The following is a 21,656-nucleotide window of genomic DNA, read 5'->3' as shown; positions in this document are numbered from 1 at the left end:
CCACAGTAATGGCTCAGTGGCTTAGGTTAGTGAACCCAGAATGGAGCCCTGGACACTGAGCTCAGTGATCTGGGAAGAGACAAACTTTCTCTTTTATAGAACATACATGAACAAGTAGGTAGTCCTGGTTGCAATTGATAGTCCATTTGTTTTTATAAGTGAAATCAACTTTGATGGATGCTTTTAGAAAAAAAAAAAGTAGGGAGACTGCAAGAAAATTAGTCCTTGATTACAAAATTAACCTTCTAGATTAAACTTAGCCTGAAATCCAAACTATGCTTCTATTTTTAAGTTATATATGAAAGTAATTCCCATTGTCAAAATCACTGTGAGTTAAGTTTTCTTTTACTTGCAATTGAAACATGCTAAGTGACACAGGAGGTAGTAATGGGGCTGTATTTGCCCATTCTTTTTCTATGAATTCTTACTGTTCCTTCTCTGCTTTAATCTTTGATTTGTCTATCCTTGGGCTCATCCTTGAGCGCCATTTTTCATTCTCCTAGCTAGGGGATCCTGACATAGCTCAAGATTTCTATTTTGGCTGGGTGCGGTGGCTCACACCTATAATCTCAGCACTTTGGGAGGCAGAGGCGGGTGGATCACAAGGTCACTAGTTTGAGACCAGCCTGGCCAATATGGTGGTGATTAAAACACAAACATTTGCTGGGTGTGTTGGCGTGTGCCTGTAGTCCCAGCTACTTGGGAGGCTGAGGCAAGAGAATTGCTTCAACCTAGGAGGTGGAGGTTGCAGTGAGCTGAGATCATGCCACTGCACTCTAGCCTGGGTGACAGAATGAGACTCCATCTCAAAAAAAAAAAAAAAAGATTTCTATTTTGATTCTCATTAAATCTGATTTTTTTCCTTATAAGTACTTTTAACTGATTATAGAATAAGTGTTACGTGCTATTAAATATAAATAATAATTCACTTTTTAAAAAAGCAATAGCTGCTCTGCCTTCCACATCCTTGTTCCTCATAAAAAAGTCTAAAATTTTTTAAATTGCATAATATTTTCCTTCCAAGTCCACATAAAATTTCTTCTCTCAAAATAATGTACCAGTTGTTTCTGGGACTACTCTAACATCTTTAAATTATCTACTTAATTGCTTCTAGTTTTTCTTCGATTTCCACATAAAGATTGTTGTCTTTTTGCCCTATGACTTTTAATTCAGTCCATACAATAAAAAATGGAATTTAACCACAAGAGCTTTTCGGTTTCTCCTGGCTCAATTATTTTCTCATTAACTTTGCTTCTGTACTCCCTTTCACCCTGGCCCTACTATGTTTATAGATAATGTTGCTGTGATAAAATTCCTCCATCAAAACTTACTGATGTTTTATGGGTAGTCGAAAGATTTATTAAAGGCAATTTGAGGGCGTTTAAAATTAGCCTCCAACATGGAAATCATTGACAAACTATTTTTGACATTTTGTATTACCTGACGACCAAGAAAGAATAGTGATCAAGGGATAGTGTTAACAGCAAGTAAGGGCTGCCTGGCCAAGGTCCAAGTGGGAGCTGAAATTGGGCCAGTGTTCCTTCTATTCTCTAAGCCTTAGTCCCTGGGTCTGGCGCTACAGCAGCCCGGAGGAAGAGTTCTCTTTCCCGGATTAGACCGTCCAGGGGAGTTGCCTTAATTAAGGTATTACAAATGTGCCAGATGGGCTACTGGTGGCCATCTGTGAGATTTATTGAATGACCAAACTGTGTTCTACAATAGGGTTACTTTCAGGTATTGGAACAGCCATTGCCAACATCAGATATCGACTGTTTTATAAAGTCATATGGCATCACTTATGGCAGGAAGCTGAAGAGAGGACGATGTCTCTTCTAGCACACTCCTTCTGGTGGCCTCTTCTTTCTTCAGCAGGGTATACTGGCCACAAGGATTTTTTTATTTCATTAAGAATGGATTTGTTTTTTCTACATTTTCCTTAATACCTTGAAATAACAGAGAGAAAATCTCCAAAAATTTGGAAACTATTTACTGACAAAAAATTAACTCTCTTTATTCCAGGATAATGAGGACATATGACAAATGCCAAATTAACATGGTAGACATCAGAAGAGGACATCATGGGACAAAGATCGGAGTAGTAAGAAGAAGAGTGTCCAGACTATGAAAAGTATTCAAAGAGTAAAGAGGCTTGGTTAATGGAAGAGGTATATCAGCCTCCCCAGTGACAGGACAGAAAGGGCGGCTATGCAGGGTGGTGACCATGGCAGCTGGACAGAGACTAGTATAAAAGAAGGGGAAGGAAACAAGGACTTGGGTAGAGAAAATTGGATTGACAAGTAAAGAGACAGAGAAATAGAGGGACAAATTAATCAGTAAACACTGATAATGCTTAGCTAAGGATAAGACCAACAACAGCAAGAAGAATTTGGTTATAAGAAGTGGATGAGGCCAGATGTGGTGGCTCATGCCTGTAATCCCAAAACTTTGAGAAGCCAAGGTGACAGGATCAATTAAGCCCAGGAGTTTGAGACCAGTCATGGCAACACAGTGAGATTTTTTTCTCTACCAAAAAAAAAAAAAAAAGCTGGGTATAGCGGCTCATGCCTATAGACCTAGCTACTCAAGAGGCTGAGGCAGAAGGATCTCCTAAGCCCAGGAATTAGAGGCTGAAGTGAGTTATGATTGTGCCACTGCAACCTAGTGTAGATGACAGAGTGAGATCCTGTCTCAAAAAGAAAAAAAAAAGTAGTGGGTGAATAATTCAGGCCCAGCATTAAGTTAGGGCTTATGGAAAATCCGAAGTCTGTAGACACAGTGTCTACCCACTGGATAACAGAAAATGCAAATGTCAAAATGCAGTGACGTAGAGAGTGCAATGACAAAGGGAAAGGAAATTCTTTGAATAAAAAGTGGAAGGCTACCAGAGATTATTGTATGACAACCCAGTTCATATCAGAATGTTAATTCCATTTATCAATGAGAATGACATGTTCTTAACTTTTCTTCTGTATTTGGAACTGTAGAAATATAAGAATGTAAGGCATTAGAGTATGATGTAAAGAAATACCACAAAGTAACAAACAGTTTAACCCTGTCAATTATAGCTTTCTTATCACAATTAATGTATTTTTCTTTCTTTTTTTTTTGAGATGGAGTCTTGCTCTATTGCCTAGGCTGGAGTACAGTGGCATGATCTTGGCTCACTACAACCTCCACCTCCTGGGTTCAAGCGATTCTCCTGCCTCAGCCTCCCAAGTAGTTGGGATCACAAGTGCCCACTACCAAGTCTGGTTAATTTTTGTATTTTTAGTAGAGACGGGGTTTCACCATGTTGGTCAGGCTTGATCTGCCTGCCTCGGCCTCCCAAAGTGCTGGGATTACAGGTGTGAGCCACTGTGCTTGCCTCTTTTTTCTTTTCTTTTTCTTTTTTTTTTTTGAGACAAGGTCTCACTCTGTCACTCAGGCTGCAGTACAGTGGGGTGATCGTGGCTCACCGCGGCCTTGACTGCCCGAGTTCATGTGATCCTTCTGCCTCAGCCTCCTATCTAGAACTACAGGCATACACTACCAAGCCTGGCAAATTTTTGCTATTTTTGGGGGGTCTTGCTGTGTTGCCTAGGCTGCTCTGGAACTCCTGGGCTCAAGCGATCCTCCTGTCTTGGCCTCCCAAAGTGCTGAGGTTACAGGTGTGAACCACCATGCCTTGCAGTTAAGGTGTTTTGTGAAGCCATTTTAACTGACCCACCACCCTGGAAGGATCATGAATAACCTCAAAGAACATGAAATTCAAGTTTGTTTCATCAGTAAGAATGCATCTTAAATTGGAATAATTTTCAGTTAGCTATTAAGCTCATATAGAACAATAATAAGTCAAAACAAGAGGCAAGAAGTCTTGAAAACTGTGGAATTACAACACATCAGGACGTACAAAAGGAAGAAGAAATGATGGTCAACAGAAAACGGAAGAGATTTGACAGAACTGTGATAATCTAAGCCATTCCAAGACCTTCACATCCCTCTGTATGATTCCTCTTGGAGGCCCCACTCCACATGAAATCAAATGTATTTAATTGCATCTGAATGCAACAGAAAATATGATTTTGGACTATAAACAATTGAAGACATTTTATAATTGCTAAATGATAACTCTAAATATTTCATTTAATTTATAATTGGCTATGGTTTCTAAACAATCTTCTTGCACCCTTACAAACTACTGTGAAGATCCAACCTACAATGTTTTCAAATATCAGTGTTGCCAAGTGCGATGGCTTGTGCCTATAATCCCAGCACTTTTGGAGGCTAAGGCGGGCAGATTGCTTAAACTCAGGAGCTTGAGACCAGCCTCGGCAACATGGCGAAAGCTTGTCTCTACCAAAAAATTAGCCGGTGTGGTAGCACGTGCCTGTGGTCTCAGCTACCCGGGAGGCTGTGGGTAACCCCCATATAGATACCGAGGAAGGATAGCTAAGCAGAATCCTGGCACAATTAAGACCTGGAGAATATCTCAGTTTATAGTGTTACTACTCAGTTATTTCCTTTTATATAATCTTTTATATAATCATATATTAGTTTATAGAATTAGGGCTTGGAGAGTATCTCGGTTTATAGTGCTACTGCTCAGTTATTTCCGTTTATACAATCCTCTGTATATAATCATATATTAGTTCATAGAATGAGTGCTAAAGAAGATCTTAGCACTCAGTTATTTCCATGTATATATATGGAAATATCTATCTATCTATATATCTATATCTTAGTTTATAATCAGAGGAATGCCTAGAGCAGACACAGTGCAGAGCATGATTTAAGGGAAAAACAGTTATACCCAGACAAGAATCCATGGCCCAGGTGGCAGCGTTCAGTATTGTAAAGATACCCGCTGTATGGCAGGCTTGGGGCAATAGCCACTCCTCCTGATAAAGGGGTTGTAGGACCTTGCTCCAGTTCTTGTGGAAGGCCGCCCTCAAACTGGCAATCGCATCTTGGTGACTGTAAACTTTATCAGCTCTTGTTACTGTGCTGCTCGAAAAGCATTCCCCTATAGAACTCATTGGAAGCTGCCAGCAGGTGGTGTAGCCCCTGACAGCTCTGTCACTGCTATGTGACTTAAAGCATCCTCCTTTAAATCTTCTTAGTAGCTTGCCCATAGATAGAGGTATTGCACACTGCACCCTCTTCACTGTGCATGGCCCACCTCCATGCCTCGGTAACCTAATGGGTACGGACCCCTTACTACACACGGCCCTTGCCTCAGTGACCTAATGGGAATGGACCCCTTGCTGCGCACTGTCCACCTCCCAGCCTAGGTGACCTAATGGGGGTGGACCCCTTGTTTTATTGCTCACGACCCTATCAGTATCCTTTTTTTTTTTTTTGGGACGGAGTTTCACTCTTGTTACCCAGGCTGGAGTGCAATGGCACAATCTCAGCTCACCGCAACCTCCGCCTCCCGGGTTCAAGCAATTCTCCTGCCTCAGCCTCCTCAGTAGCTGGGACTACAGGCATGCACCAACATGCCCGGTAATTTTTTTTTTTTGGTATTTTTAGTAGAGACAGGGTTTCACCATGTTGACCAGGATGGTCTCGATCTTTTGACCTCGTGATCCACCCGCCTTGGCCTCCCAAAGTGCTGGGATTACAGGTGTGAGCCACTGCGCCTGGCCCCTATCAGTATCCTTAAAGATGACTTCACTCACTGCCCTGCCCCCTAACCTATACACAATAAATACTCATGCTTCTGGACATTCGGGGCCTCACCTGACTCCACTCATAGGTGGTGTGGCCCCCTGAGCCCAGCTGCATTTTCCTTGTACTTCTGTGTCCTGTCTCTTTATTTCTCGGATCCTGCACCTCAGCACAGCATAAGGGATACCCCAAGAACCTGTGGGCCATCAGCCCTACAGAAGGCCGAGGCGGGAGAATGACCTGAGCCCAGGAGGCAGAAATTGTTGTGAGCTGAGACTGTACTGCTGCACTCCAGCCTGGGCGAAAGAGTGAGATCACATCTCAAAAAAACCACAAATAGGTTCCCTATTAAAAGATTAGTGTCCTCACAGGAAGAGAAAGAGAGAGCAGAATTCTCACCCAAGGGAAGACATAGCAAGGAGGTGGCCGTCTACACACCAGGAAGAGGGCCCGCAAAGGAAACTGAGTAAGTTAGCAATCTTCTTACACCCTTGAACTTGGACTTCCCAGAACTTTGCCAGAACCATGAGAAATAAGTATCTGTTGTTTAATCCATCCAGTCCACGGCATTTTGTTAGAGCAGCCTGAGCTGACGAAGACAATGATGGAGTTGATAAATATAACAATTAATGAGGATTAAAATAATGCCACATTTTGAAGATATTTAAATGATTACTTTGATTTTGTCATTTTCTTTTTTTTTTTATTTTGAAGCCAATGCATTTCTTTTCCAGGCTTCAGATAGTTTTAGAGGTCCGCCCGCCAAATTCACAGGCCTTACCTGTTGGGTCTTTAGTGCCTCAAAGCTAAAATGGCCCTGGAGTGTTGGTATTGCCAGTGTGCCAAGAAGACACAAGCTGTTTCCCACATCTTCTCCATCAGAGCTCCCCATCCAGGCTGCCCACGAGTAACTCTGAATAACAAAACTTGCCCTGATGGCTCTGGTCAGAATAGTATGACCTTGCGCTTCTGGCTACTCTTGCCGCCATAGAAACCAAGAACAGGAAGGGCAACTCTAAAATACTAACTAACCTGTTTCAACAGTTCTCCCTCTCAGGCTCGTCTTCACTGTAAAAGCTTTTCTTCCCTTTAGAATGGACTTGTTAGTTCTATGTTATGATTATTTAAAGGCCCTTCTTATTAGATCCTATCAAGAAGTCACTGCAGTAAATACGTAACATCTTTACTGTTTGATAATCAACACAAAAGAGAATGAGACAGTACCATGGGTTATCAATGGATCTTGTTAAATATTTCATACCTCTCTTTGTTTGGCTTAATGTTGATGTCACCAATGATATGGATGTCTGCAAATTTTATCCTAAATTTGCTCAGAAGGGAAGCCATTCTGAAAATATAAAAGGCAAATACTTCATCATTGCATATTTAACTATTTTCAATCAAAGAGTTTTGTGTTTGAGTTAAGATATCAAAAGCAATCACATCTTATTTCAGCTTAGCTTTCAGACAGAGGCCTTTTGATTGGTGTTTGATTTTCATTACAGTACTTGATGAACACATTAAGTGTGGGCTAAGCCCTTTCACTGACGGCATAAAGAAACCCCTCTAGGTGCAGACACTGGCAACAGCCAATCCAACTCTGCATTTATATCCCAGGGAATGGAATGCAAATTTGTCCACATTTCTTATGATTTGAAAGACAGCAAGTCTTAATATGTATGGACTATCATATTAGTGATAATTTCTATAGAGTTACTCACAAACCACTGACAAATAGCTATCACATAATATAGCATAATATGATAAATTATATATGATTAATTATATCTATAAACACATAAATTATATATGTTATATAATATATAAACATATGTTATGAAATTATACAACCTCATATATATTTATATGAGATTTTTTTTCCCAGCAATGGATAACTTTGATACAATGTGAAAGTTACAGAAAAGTTGTAAAGATAATACAAAGAACTTCCAGATACCAATTATTTATATTTTGTCCCATTTGATTTACCATTTTCTTTGTTTCTCTCTCTTTGTATGTATCTATCTATTTACTTCTATCTCCATCTATCTACCTATCTACTCTATTCTTTTAAAGTCAGTTGTAGATATCAGGCACCTTTACCCCTAAATTTTTCAGTGAGCAGTTTCGAAGAACAAGGACAATCTTTTATATAAAGAGAGCAGATTTTTTAAAATTGGACAATTTAACATTGATGTCATACTATCATCTAAGTCACAAAACATTTTCAAATTATACTAATTGTTCCAATAAAATATAGCCAGCTTTGATAAATATAAAATATTATAGACATTATGTTAGTTTCCATGCTAATATGATCCCCTTTAAGTGGAATTAAATATATATATAATATCAATATATATATAACATATATTGCTTTGATTGAAAAGACATATATGCATAATATATATGCAGTCATACACCACATAACAACATTCTGGTCAATGACAGACTGCATGTATGATGGTGGTCCCATAAGATTATAATGGAATTGAAAAATTCCTATCACCTAGTGATGTCATAGGTGTTGTAATGGCATAGCACAACGTATTATTCACACGTTTGTGGTGATGCTGGTGTAAACAAACCTACTGCACCGCCAGCCATATAAAAACACAGCACATACAATTACATACAGTACATAATACTTGATCACAATAATAAATGATTGTTACCGGCTTATATGTTTACATACTATGCCTTTTATTATTTAGAGTGTACTCCTTCTATTTATTAAAAGAAGCGAACTGTAAAACAGCTTCAGGCAGGTGCTTCAGGAGGTATTGCAGAGGAAAGCACTGTCATCACAGGAGATGACAGCTCCGTGCCTGTTACTGCCTTGGAAGACCTTCCAGGGGGACACAAGATGTGGAGGTGGCAGACAGTGGTATTGATGATCCTGATCCTGGGGAGGCCTGCACTCATGTGCACGCTTGTGTTTCAGTTTTTAACAAAAATATTTAAAAAGAAAATTTTTAAAAATAGAAAAAAGCTTACAGTATAAAGATATAAAGAAAACACTTTTGCACAGCTGTACAATATGTTTTAAGCTACGTGTTATTACAAAAGGGTCAAAAATGTAGACATTTATAAGGTAAAAAAGTTACAGTAAGCTAAGGTTAATTGGTTACTTTATTATTGAAAAAAGTATTTTTTATTCCCAGGTCCAGCTTTGAAGAAAAATATTTCCGTATAAATCTTGTGTATCCCAAGTATACAGTGTTGATAAAGTCTACAGCAGTGCACAGTCATGTCCTGGGCCCTCACTTTCACTCACCACTCACTCACTGACTCGCCCACAGCAACTGCCAGTCCTGCAAGCTCCATTCATGGTAAATGCCTTATACAAGTGGACCATTTTTCATCTTTTATGCTGTATTTTTACTGTACCATTTCTATGTTTTGATATACAAATATTTACCATTGTGTTTCAATTGCCTACAGTATTCAGCTCAGATTTGTAGCCTAGGAGCAACAGTGTATACCATATAACCTAGGTGCGTAGTAGGCTATACCATCTAGGTTTGTGTAAGCACACTTGTTTGCAAAATGATGAAATCACCTGACAGATTTCTCAGAATGTAACAGTGTAGCAATGTATAACTATATATGTGTGTGTGGATAGATAGATAGATAGATAGATAGACAGACATATTCACATTCACAGCCCAATACATCTTAAGAGGGAAGAGAAAATATTAAAAATTACTGAATAAAGCCTGTCATTATTTTACGACTTCTAGAAGTGCTGGTTCCAGGAAGGGCTCAGAGCTTAAATATGCCCTGAGGAAATAAGAGCTGCTGAAGGTGGTTTTCTGGATTTCCACCAGAGACCTCTAGATACGTCATGTTCTCAGTATGCTTATTATTCTCACAACTGGCATCAGCTCTCAATGGCTAAATTAATGAGAAAGATACAGACTTACCCTGTGACATTTTTATTTTTTTAACTTAGAAGGGTTCTCTACAGTCATCCCTTTAAACTCTTTCAAACTACAAAGGAGAAACTGGGGGTCCAGATATGTTTCGCAAATGTTGCAAAGTCCTGCAGCTCCTTGATGGCAGAGCTGGGGCTAGAATCCAGGTGCAGTCTCTCCATTTAGTTCTCTTTTACGTATACTGTGCTAAGAGTGACTGCCATGAATTAGGAGGTTTGAATTCCCCCAGAAAATAACAACTGGACACAAATTCCTTCAGGCTCTTCTTTTCTTGGAGGCTTTTACTGGTCAGAACAAAATAAGCATTATATGAGATAACGAATCTTCCATTCAAGACTTGAGACGAAGCTTCTGTGGCACATTCCTTTTGGAAAGCAGAGGGTCAGAGAACCTTCTTGAAGACAGCGATCAGGAAAAATATGCAAATAATTTACTGACCAGAAAACCAAGTAAACATGAGGCCTATTCTGGTGGCTTTGTCTTTAAGTCTACTATGTCTCGGAGACATTAAAGTTATTAAAATTAAAGCATTAAAGCAATGAACCTCTGAAATGACCTAACACGTGAGTGGTAAACTACTTACGCAATTTTTTCTTCCTCAATGCGGTTGATCTTCCCTCCGACATAGATTCTTAACTTACAGTCTTTCCATTTTTTTCTGAGAGTCAAGATATAGGGGATAAGAAGTGTTAACCCTGGAATAAAGAGTAAATTAGACAGGATGAGTATATCTAAATGGGAGGAAATGAATAGCTTTAAATCTTTATTCATTGCCACATTCATAGTTCTTTATAGTTCGAATCTTTGGAGAACACAGAAATGTTATTCTCTAACCAGTATTTTCTCATATACCTCCTTAGGCAGTTTTAAGTTTATCAAAACTGAAATTCTTCTCCCTTGTGTATTTTCTGAAAGTTTTTACCTCCATCATCAAACAACCACCAAACATCAATTGTGCCTTTTTCTTGTTTCTTTTTAAATTGAGTGCTGGCTTCCACCAGTTTCTGGTTGAACTCTCCAACATGCATTGACTGGATTGTGTTAATGCTGCCATCTGAAATGGAAGAGGGATTGATGCATCTGTTTGCTTTTGAGGGCAGGAACAAAATAACTTTCTAATCAATCTACTGGTGAAAATAGAGAAAAGGTCACAGATTCCTGTTTATTATACTTAAAATAAATAGTGACTCTATTCTTCAAAAGGCAGAGGTAAAAATCCAATCTCACAATAATTTAGACCACCTTCAATATTTAAATAAAATATTGACAGTTAACAGTTAAGTAAAACAGTTTTATGATTATAGTTTTTATTAAAAAGCAATGGATTATTTTCAGACCTTTAGTAATCTGTCTCAGAGTGGAGTTATTATTTAGGCATGTATTAATGCTAATAGCCAGAATATCCCTATTTCTCCAAATCTCAGATATAAATCAACTTAATAATATTAATATTTTTATATTTACTTAAAGAACATGTGACAAGTGGTTTTCTAGAAATAAGCTATAGAATCAGAAATATCCTTTAATTAGGGAATTCATTCATGAAGCGCTAGTTTGGTTTAAGTTCCATTCAGGTCTGGTTTATAAAATTTGCCAGGGGCCATGTGCATCTTTTTTTTTTTCCCCCTTTTGTGATGGAGTTTCGCGCTTGTTGCCCAGGCTGGAGAGCAACGATACAATCTTGGTTCACCACAACCTCTGCCTCCTGGGTTCCAAGCAACTCTCCTGCCTCAGCCTCCCAAGTAGTTTGGATTACAGGCATGCACCACCACATCCAGCTAATTTTGTATTTTTCGTAGAGACAGGCAGGGTTCCTCTATGTTGATCAGGCTAGTCTTGAACTCCTTGTAAGGCCGGTCGCCTCGCCTGGAGCTCGGACACGCTCACCCGCCTCCCCGCCTCCCCGCCTAGAAACCACATCACCACTCCACGCCCACTTCTGCACTCAGCACGCAAATCTGCACTAGCCTCTGCACTCAGCACCTAGCCAACCGTTGAAAAACCCCGCCAAAATTTAAAAGAAGCCCCACCAGAACCTGCCCAATAGCATTTTGCCCCATCCAGGTCCCACTCCCCGTGGGCGGCCCGCTCACCGGAAATCCCGCCTACCTGCCAATGGCAGCTTGCCCCTGCCCACGTCCTGCTTCCCCACAACCAATCAAAACGCCTCCACTCCCTATAAAACCCACGCCCAAGAGGAGTCAAGCACGACTTCTCCGGCCCCTCCTGTTGGACTGCAGAACCTTGCCCAGGAGCCGATTAAATTTCTTTATTCCGATCACTGGCCTCAGTTGCCTCATTTAAACTTTACAAGCAGTTGCTTCGTTTAAACCTTACACTCCTGACCTCAGGTGATTCGCTCGCCTTGCCTCCCAAAGTGCTGGGATTACAGGCATGAACCACTGTGCCCGGCGACCATGTGCATCTTGAATTCTCTATGACTATTTGGTCCCATAGTTGGCCTCGCTTACTCCTGTTTCCAATCTTGTAAAGCTAAGGTAAAGCCATTTGAGCTATTTGAATCTTTGTGAATTAGATGAAAATAAAAGCTAGAAAATATGGAAATACAAAACACCTTTACTTCAGTTATAATTAAGGGTGCATAGAAAATAGTTAAAAAAATTTTTAAATGCAATTTGTACCCTAAGATGGATACAATGAAAGTGTACCAGGGAACTAGGCCAGTGTTGGGGCAGGACCGTTGTTCCTGTTTGCCAGGAGGGGTTTCTTTGCCACAGTGTACATAGCATTTCTCATATCTGTGTCTTTGTAAGTTGTGACTTTATTGCTCTATTTCAAAGAGGTGGTGTCAGTCCGGTGCTTAGAGGAGGGCTGATAGCCTCTCCAGAGCTTTCTCTCTGATCTAAGAGGTTCTGAAAATGCTTTGTTCTATCTTGTGCTGTTTCCATGTTTGGGGTCTGTCAGTTCTGAAGCAATGAGCTGATATTGTTTTTTACATCTCTGGGACCACTGAGGGAGAACAATTTATTTACAAAATGGACCAAGCTCTGCCCTTACAGGCAAGTCAGAACATCCAGAGGCTTCCTGTTCATACTCAGATGCCTGGGGGCAGGATTGGTTCTGATCTAGATCTCAAAAGAGTTGACAACTAACAGAAGCCCAGAGTAGTGAATGGGCCCACTTTAGAGCTGTTTTTAAACTTCTAGGTATTAAAACAGTACATCATATTACTACTTTTCTAAACAATTTGACATGTTGACTTTCGGAAGAGTATATTTTTTGCCAAAACAAGTATTGTGATGCAGAAATAAGCTTCCAGAATAAATAACAAGTTGTGGCGTCATAATAAGGAGGTTAATGCTTCCCTTTCCCCAGCTAGAGCACACTATTGGGCTATGACTTTTGAATTTTCCATTATTTTCCAGACTGTACCACTTAACAGAGCAGATTTAATGGACTGTTAACTTTTCTCACAATTAAACCAAATATTAGAAAGAAAAGAAGATAGTAGTTAGCAGCCAGAAACAGTTTTATTTAAATATTTTCACCCTAAAAGTCCTGATGTAGCTTCAGCTTGAATTCAAACACATCATTTACGTCATTTTAAGGTGGACTGTAAGGAATAGGTCACAGCCCATGGGATATCCCCGGAACTCAAGAGCCCAGAGTATTTGAAGTGGGACAATATCTGGATTTCTCATCATTCTCTTTAGAGATATAAACTATTATTTTATAGGTGAAATTTCATACGTGGGCTATAGTAGGAGAGCAAACAGACAACTATTTACAGGGTAGGAGACGGCCCTGTACAAGAGCCTCTTTAAAGGATTGGCGCCGGTCAACCTAGACCAGAAGCCTGCTAAGTCTCCACTTGGATCCTGCTATTTGATTTGGAGACCCTCCCAGAGAAACCATCTTTTCCTGGCCTCACACCAAAGTATGACTTCAGTAACTTCAGGACATGCGCGCAAAAAGAAATGCCTGATAACATTCTGATTTTCGACCAGCAGAGGTCACTGTGTACCTCATTAAACTCAAACCGATAGCGTTTTGGAAAGTAATTTTCAGAAACCAAACGTCTGAATCATCTGTTTATAAAACATATAACAAGCTCTCCCATCCTCTGATCCTCTGTCCCAGGACTGCATACCAGAAGTTCACAGATAAGCGTACCATTTAGATGAAATCTACAGGTTGTAAGTATCAATAAAGTTCTAAGCCCTGCATTCTGGTTTGTGATAAAGACGCTTTTTTTGAAATCAGTGTTCTAGCTGGATACCGTATTTGCATGTATTAGTCATCTTTCAGTTCCCTGAAATGTCTGCAAGGGAAGGGTGTGTGTGGATAAGACAGTTTGGGTATTGGCTCTTAAATTTCTATATCCCCTTTCCATCTTAACTGAGAAATTTCTATTTTATGGCATGCAATCTGCTTAAGCACTATTTAACTCCCAAACCAAATATTACGTTTTAAAAACAATTTTTGACAGTAAGATGGTACAAAGTACTTAATGATGTTGATAAATAACAATAGCTGCTACCTTTTATCCATACTACCTTCTAGAAATACATTTTTCAGTTCCTACCCACACTCAATGCCCCCAACATCTTAAATGCTGACTTCAGACTCTTTATAGATTCTCAAATAGTGACTCATCTTGTAAACTTTCTGGCAAATTTTAAAAAGTACTTACCATTTTTAGGCGTTGTCTTGGTGATGTTCAACTTGCTAGCTTTTTTAAACAAGCCTCGGATGCCTCCACTTCCCTCTTCACACTCGTTGTCTTTGATAGTGGCTTCTAATGCTAGTCTCTCCTGTTCTAATCTCTCTAATTCCTCTGATGAAAGAAGACAAAATCACCTACTTAACTCAAAGCTATAAAGTTTCTAGAAACAATCTTATAAACTTTTAATACTTAAAATGGTATATATGCAATAAAATAATTGTTTATATATATTTTTAAAAATGATTTTTACATATTATCTTTTAATAAAAGTAATATATTTTGCCTGGGTGAGGTAGCTCATGCCTTTAATCCCAGTACTTTGAGAAGCCAAGATGAGTGTGTCACTTGAGCCCAGGAGTTCAAAATCAGCCCGGGCAACATGGTGAAACTCCATCCCTATGAATGATACAAAAATTAGCCGGGAGTGATGTGTAGTGCCAGCTACTTGGGAGGCTGAGGTGAGAGGATCACCTGAGCCTGGGAGGTAGAGGCTGCAGTGAGCCATGATCATGCCACTGCATTGCAGCCTGAGTGAAATTCTATCTCCAAAAGAAAAAAAATTCCATAATATATCATAGTAAATTGTATTCAGAAAATTTGTCACAACTAGCTTAGAAAAATAGCTCTACATGGCTGGGCGCAGTGGCTCACGCCTGTAATCCCAGCACTTTGGGAGGTCGAGGCAGGCAGATCATGAGGTCAGATTGAGACCATCCTAGCTAACAAGTGAAACCCCGTCTCTACTAAAAATACAAAAAATTAGCCAAGTGTGGTGGCATTTGCCTGTAGTCCCAGCTACTCGGGAGGCTGAGGCAAGAGAATCGCTTGGACCAGGGAGGTGGAGGTTGCAGTGAGCTGAAATCATGCCACTGCACTCTAGTCTGGATGACAGAGCAAGACTCTGTCTCAAAAAAAAAAAAAAAAAAGAAAAGAAAAATAGCTCTATGTGTTAAGTTATGATACATGAAGTTACTGGATTTTTATTTGTGAGGGCAAGAGAAGCTATTTAATGCCATCCTTATTCAACACCATGCAAAAACAAACAAACAGAAAACCTTGCACATTGTAGCCACTGATTTACTGACCTAAGCTAGTGGGTCAGATGTTTTACAACTGGAAGTGACAAAATTACAGAAGTACACTGGCTATATATCAGACACACAACAAGGCCTCGTGAATTGAAACATAAAACTAGACAGCAAAGATTAAGAAAAGATAATAAAATCTTACAATAAACTCTATAGGCTCTGGATACAAATTAGAATGGAAAATATCCACCAGCAATTCCTTTCAATAAGCAAAATACTTCGTGGAGTAGGTGATCAAAGTCAGAGAAATAAAAGCTGAGGTTTCTGGGTGCCTGTCAAGAGTTCACATTGCTAAAAGGGTCTTATGACACATTTTAGCCTGGAACAGGAGTCAAGCAGTGTAAAATTGCCCGCCCAAGGTTTAGGCCCACTATCCAAGCTTTGATGTTGTATCTGGATGCCTTTTATCTTTTTGGATTCTGATTGTGACGAAAATTTCCTAGCTGCTATGTAATGTGCTGGATCTCTCTTTGACTCAACCTGCACTGGATTGGGGTAAATAAGACTTTCAAAGCAGTCATATGACACTGCTACACTTAGGCGGCTTCTTGCTTCTTGCTTACACTGGGTGAGGTGGCACTCTTGTCAGATGCCCTGATCATATTACCTGCTGAGAACAGAGTCCCAGAAAATGAGCAATGCTCAGAGGAAGAGGACAGAAAACCTAGATTCAGTGTTACAAAACACTGGGAGAGCTTCTGTAAATGTCAATCCTCGGAGCCCACTGCCTTATCTCTCTGTGAAGCAAAGCTATACAAACTCTAGATTTATCAATTATGTACTAACTAAATCTGTCAGGACAGTCACATCCCTAGACGATGCTGCTTTTCAGCTACACAGAATTGTCTGGCCCCTTTCCAGGTCTTAGCAATTAATCTTTTGCCAGTGGCATGAGATTTAAGGTCAAATCACCCATGTGATTTCCCCAAAGCTTCAAAGGTTCTCAAGATCAGCAGCTATAGAAAATCTGAGAAATTAGACTGATGGTATTAAAGCTCAGACAGAAGTTGCTTACCCCTGACTTTTGAAAGGTGAAGACAAGCTGCATTGCACTGGGGGTTCATGACCGATTATAGCTCTGCTGCTGGCTTTATGTGACATTTGGCAAGTAATTTACTTTTTCTATGCCTCAGATTTCCCGTCTGTGAAATGGAAAACTGTAACCCTTTCCCTTTCCCACCCTCCTAGCTTTGCAAAAAGAATAAACCAAGTTTCTGCACAGTGTTTCGGAGCTCCTAAAAGAGCAAGAACTGCATTCTGTAGGCAGTGTATTTATGCAACTTTTGGAAATGGGCCTAGTCATGCAAAACAAATTGAGTATTTTCAGATGCCTGGGAGTTATTTTAGCAGTTACTATTTATTGCACACTCTTTGGGTGCCAGGGACCGTGCTGCATTTTATTCCCTTCCAAACAACTCTCAGATAGTTACTACTATTATCATCTTCATTTTGTGGATGAAGAAACGAATAGGTTTGGTGACTTGTCTGATATCACCCAGTAAGGTAAAGGGTTCATATGCAAGAAGATCTGCATGTGCTTCCCACCATGAAGACCCTCCTGTGGCTTATCATTATGATTTCAGAGTTGTTTTATTACCCTCCTACGCTTTATCATCAGATGAACCTAAACACTCTGAGGCACATGGTGTAATGCTAAGTTAATCCCCCCAAACTGGCCCATCCAACATGTCATTTTGAAAGGAGTACCCTAAGGATACGGGTTATATGGCAGGCTGCACCAGAGCAGCAGCATTGGTACCTAGATTTTGTTGTCACAGTCTTGAAACATGCTAGCTGCTATCTTGCCTTCTAGGGTGTCTCAGGGGGCCAGTTGCAGGGTAACCTGCTCTTTGCAGTCCTCTGGTGTGGCAACTGTAAAGGCTGCCCTGGGAAGGGATTCTTCTCTTTTTTGGTTGGTGGGGTGGGGTGGGGTGGGCTCCAGTGGACCCTATGCTTAGCCACTGGTTGCCATGCTCTTTGATCTCTAGTTTGGACAAAGAAGGAAAAAAAGATAAATCCTCCTTTGTAATGGAGTCAGCTGGCTGAGCGGACTGGGAGCGATTCCAGCAGTTTGCTCGAAGGTATGTGCACAGCCCATCCAGAACAGAGCAAAAGCTGCAAAATCGCAGGCCTGAGAGACAAAATCAAATTTTGCTCGAACGCTTGAGATGTAGCTGTTTCCTCACAGATGATAGAGACAGAGGATGACAGAGAGTATCTATTCTAAAGGCTAAAATCAGCTTGCTTTGACATCTTGGATTTTCAGATCCATACCACGGTGTGATCCCAATTTGCATGGTGATTTTCACAAGTTCTTATTCGAGTTAATTCTTAATTATTCACTTGGTAGGTGATCTAAGGCCTCCTTCTGTGCACTCCTTCCTTTTTGCATTTCAATGCTAAACAGAAGTGATGCTTTGATTATCTGTTCTTCTGAAGGATCTATCTAGTGTACTGCTTGCCTCTGTTTGCATGCAGGGAAATTAAGAGTAGACTTTGTCAAAGCATTTTGTCAACCCCAGAAATACTGGCCAGATGACTTGCAAAGGCATACCATTAGCCACAAAGGGAGCAAGCCAAGACAGTATGAATGAATGGGTGTAAGCTGATTTTCACTAGCCTGACAATAAAAATTATTTATTCTATCATCACCACCATCACGACTACATTTTTAATGTTCAGAAATTACAAAGCCCTTTCCACATAGTATCTCATTTGATACCAATACCAGGATGTAGGCAGAGCTGGTATCATTCTCCCCATTTTACCAAAAAGGAAACTTGGGCTCAGAAAGTTCAAGTGATTTGTCCAAGGTAGCACAGCTAGTGACCCAAGTCTTCTGCTCCCAATTCTAGTGTTTGTCCCTCTTCTCCCTTCTTCAGCGATATGCCTTGCTCACAATATCTGCCTGCTGAAGGAATACCCAGTCTGCATATTTTCTAGAAACCATCCCCTAATTTCTCAATCAGAATCAATCTCCTCTACATTTCCATAATACCTTGCTTAAACCTTTATTCCACTAACTATAACTGTGTGACTCGGATGCCTATCTTATCCACAATGGACTGCAGACTTCTAGAGGGCAGAACTTACGCCCTATTTCATCACTAACATTTATTGAGAGTATACTGTGTGGCAAGCACAATGCCAAATGCCTTGCAGTCATCAAATTCTTTAATCCAAAACAATAGATCTGTGACATAGGTACTATAATTATTTCCATTGGAAAATGCAAAAAGTGAAACACAGAGAGGATGAGTAACTTGACCAATGTCACAGAGACAAAAGGTGTCAAAGTTGGGATCCAAACCCAGATCTGTCTATTCCAAACCCTATGCTTGGACCTCACATTATCCCTCTGACGTTCTTCATTGTGCCACCCCTCCCTGCTAGTACTTGGAACCATATTTGCACCATAAGCACTTTAGAATTGTGTGTTGAAATAAAGAACAGGTCAATACTGTTTAATTCAGTTCAGTATTTTTGAAAGTACTGTTTTTATAAAAGAAGAAAAACAAGTGCAGAGTTGTGAAGAATGGGGGTGTGAGAAGTGTGTGTGTGGGGTAAGTATAAAAGACAATGTTTGAAAGAAGTGCAGTTAATACTGTATACAAAGTTATATAAACAAAGAGGGGCAGACAGGGGACAGAAAGGGGACCAGTAAGATAAGAGCCTGGGAGATGGAAGCATGAGAGGCAAGTGGGGAAGGAGAGGGAACTTCTCCTTGGAAAAGGCCACCACCTGGAAATCCTGTAACAGTAACTACTTGGAATTTGAATGCACTGGATGATTCTGTAGTATGTCATAATTTATAAGGACACACTGCTACAGAGAGAGAGAGATAGAGATAGAGACAGAGATAGGGATAGAGATAGAGATAGAGAGCATGCCTGCCCTTCTCTCTTTTCAAGATGTTTATAACCTCAACCTGCAGTTCTAATGGTGGAAGAAAAAACTTAGACCTTTAGGTTCTCCCAGTTGAGGGTAGGTTTCTAATCAATTTTGTATGCCTTCATAGTAATAACTAAGAATGACTCTTGAGCCATACCTTCATGTAAATGCCAAAACTGCTTTGAATAGTAGTTACTGTATTTTCAAGTGTTTTATAAATTGATTATATGGTACCCAGTTGTAGTGACTATATTTTAAAATTCAATTTACTTGTCAAGATTGCTTCAAATGCTATGTCCCCAGTCTTTTTTTTTTAAAGATGTCTTTTAGAAATAGGCAGAGGTCTACAAATTACAATCTGCTTTGAATCTTAAGGGTAGAGTCGTTAATTATCTGACAGCAGAAGGGAGAGCAGGGAAACCCAGTGGGGAAATGGAATCCCCTCCCATTTTATGGCATCCTTTTTTCTTTATTAATTATTAAGTTATAATTCTTTCCTTGGTCAATCAACTCAAAGCTGTAAATGCTCATATGAATCAATGTGCTGTACCCCAGGTGAAGTCTAGTTGAACTGAAGGCAGGAAGCAATCCTGCAGTGGTTGCCTTCTAATCAAGTAATTATTTACTACACCGCCATCTGTCTTTATTCTGCTAAGCCACTCGATCAGACACAGCAGTATCCCCGTACTCTGAGATGGTCACAGACCGTGCTGTACTTACATGGAACACCTGACCACAATATATTGCAAATCACGTTTCGTCACTTTATTTCTTACCAGTACAATTTGGATTCTTTGTTGCAGTCGGAAAACTTGCTGGGAAGTGAGCAATATGTAATATCATGGTTTTTTTTTTTTTTTGCATTGTCAGGCAATAAATTAATTTATTAAGAGAAACTATCCGTCATCAGTATTGGATGAGTTGCTGCAGTATACAAGTTACAATGTTATGAGCACCGATCTTATTTATATTAAAAGTTATTCTCCTCACATAAGCCTGTGATACAATATAAATATAAAAATATATACAATATAAAAATAATTGTCATTCGCTGGTAAATTATCTATAAAGCTGATTTCTATTCACTACTTTATTAACTAGAGTATATGGGCACTCTGAATTGCTATTATTTCCTTTAAATTATAATCTGTGATGATACTGTGGTGCCTGTGTTGGAAAAGCTATGATGATAATCATTAACATAGTATAATGCAATACTTAAGATTTATCAGGCCCTTATTAGGCCATGAAATACAGCATAATATAATGAAATGCAAGTTTATTTCTTCCAATTCAAAACCTAATAAGAGGTTTGTGTCATAAATTACATAAACCTCAAAACAATGCATGGAAATGTGGCTGAAAGTTAATTTCTATCATTATGTTGTTTTTCTGCATGTTCTTCCTGTACTTGTGTAACATTGTTTTTCTTTGTTTACCCTAGATAGTTGGTACTTGTAATTATTTTATTAGCATCCAACTGTATTTTCCCTTTCTTGACTAAGAAGCAGAAATACTTCAAACATCAAAGTTTATTTAAATAGGATACAACCCTTGGGAAATTAAAAGGGGATGCAGTTCGCTGCCAGGATTCTTTGAGAAATACTGTATAACTTGGTTGCTGTACTGCTTTCTAGAGGTAAATTGAGGATGCATCTTGGCAGATGGGACAATGAGGGGTGGGAGCAATGCTTTTCAGCTACATCACATCTTTCGACTTGAAGAGATCAGCATAACACACAAAGCAAATGTGTAATGTAAATACAAGTTATATTTTGCATTTTCATTTGTGGATGGAAAACATTATAGCACAAAAGCCAGGAAAAAAAAAATAAAGTAAAACCTAGGAAGTTCGCAACAGAACAGTTCTCTTAATATTCAGTTCTTGTAATTGCCCTCAACTAGGGCGCTGGCCTCTTACCATAGACAGGCAGTCCCCTTGTTGGGTGTCTTAAGGAACACATAGCTTTGCCTCATTCCCAGAGCTCAGAGTTCACCATTGCCTCTTGTTATATGTCATCATCTTCTCTAGCTCTTCTTTTTAACAGATAAAATAGGGGCTTCAAACAGATATAAGTTTGAATCCCAGCTCTACTAATGACTAGCCTTGTAAATCTTGGGTAAGTCTCCATTTTACCAGCTGTAAAATGGGGACAATGATAATACTCTCCTCCTAGGGTAGCTGGGATGATAAATGTTATATATAAACGTGAAGCATAATAGATGGCACAGAAGAGGTGCTCAAATATTTTAACAATTGTTGCTACTAATGTATTAAGTTCTATTAGGAGTGGATATACATTAATAGTGAACACTCACTGAGTGGGAGTTAGTATTTCTGATCTGGAGATTTAGAATGTCCATAAAGAAGAAAAGGGGCATAAAAAGGAAGGCTAAAGGCAC

The 21,656-nt window shown here is 39.6% G+C and overlaps 1 protein-coding gene across 4 annotated transcripts in view; it reads right to left on the bottom strand.

The window, feature by feature from the left end:
- SLC12A1 (solute carrier family 12 member 1) overlaps positions 1-21,656 on the bottom strand; it is a 100,333-nt gene that overhangs the window by 6,258 nt on the left and 72,419 nt on the right. For all 4 annotated transcript variants that reach the window (XM_064365638.1, XM_064365639.1, XM_064365640.1 and 1 more), the window contains 4 exons: positions 14,242-14,385; positions 10,510-10,641; positions 10,171-10,282; positions 6,911-6,997 (listed from right to left, as the gene is read on the bottom strand). In XM_064365638.1, the coding sequence (XP_064221708.1) occupies positions 6,911-6,997; positions 10,171-10,282; positions 10,510-10,641; positions 14,242-14,385 (475 nt within the window). The remainder of the gene's footprint in view (positions 1-6,910; positions 6,998-10,170; positions 10,283-10,509; positions 10,642-14,241; positions 14,386-21,656) is intronic.

This window comes from Aotus nancymaae, unplaced genomic scaffold, assembly GCF_030222135.1.
Source record: "Aotus nancymaae isolate 86718 unplaced genomic scaffold, 86718_ANA_hifiasm-v0.15.2.pri h1tg000062l, whole genome shotgun sequence".
In the NCBI taxonomy this organism is placed as follows: Eukaryota; Metazoa; Chordata; class Mammalia; order Primates; family Aotidae; genus Aotus; species Aotus nancymaae.
The sequence above is the reverse complement of the archived record's forward strand: the minus strand, read 5'-3'. Positions and strand labels throughout refer to the sequence as shown.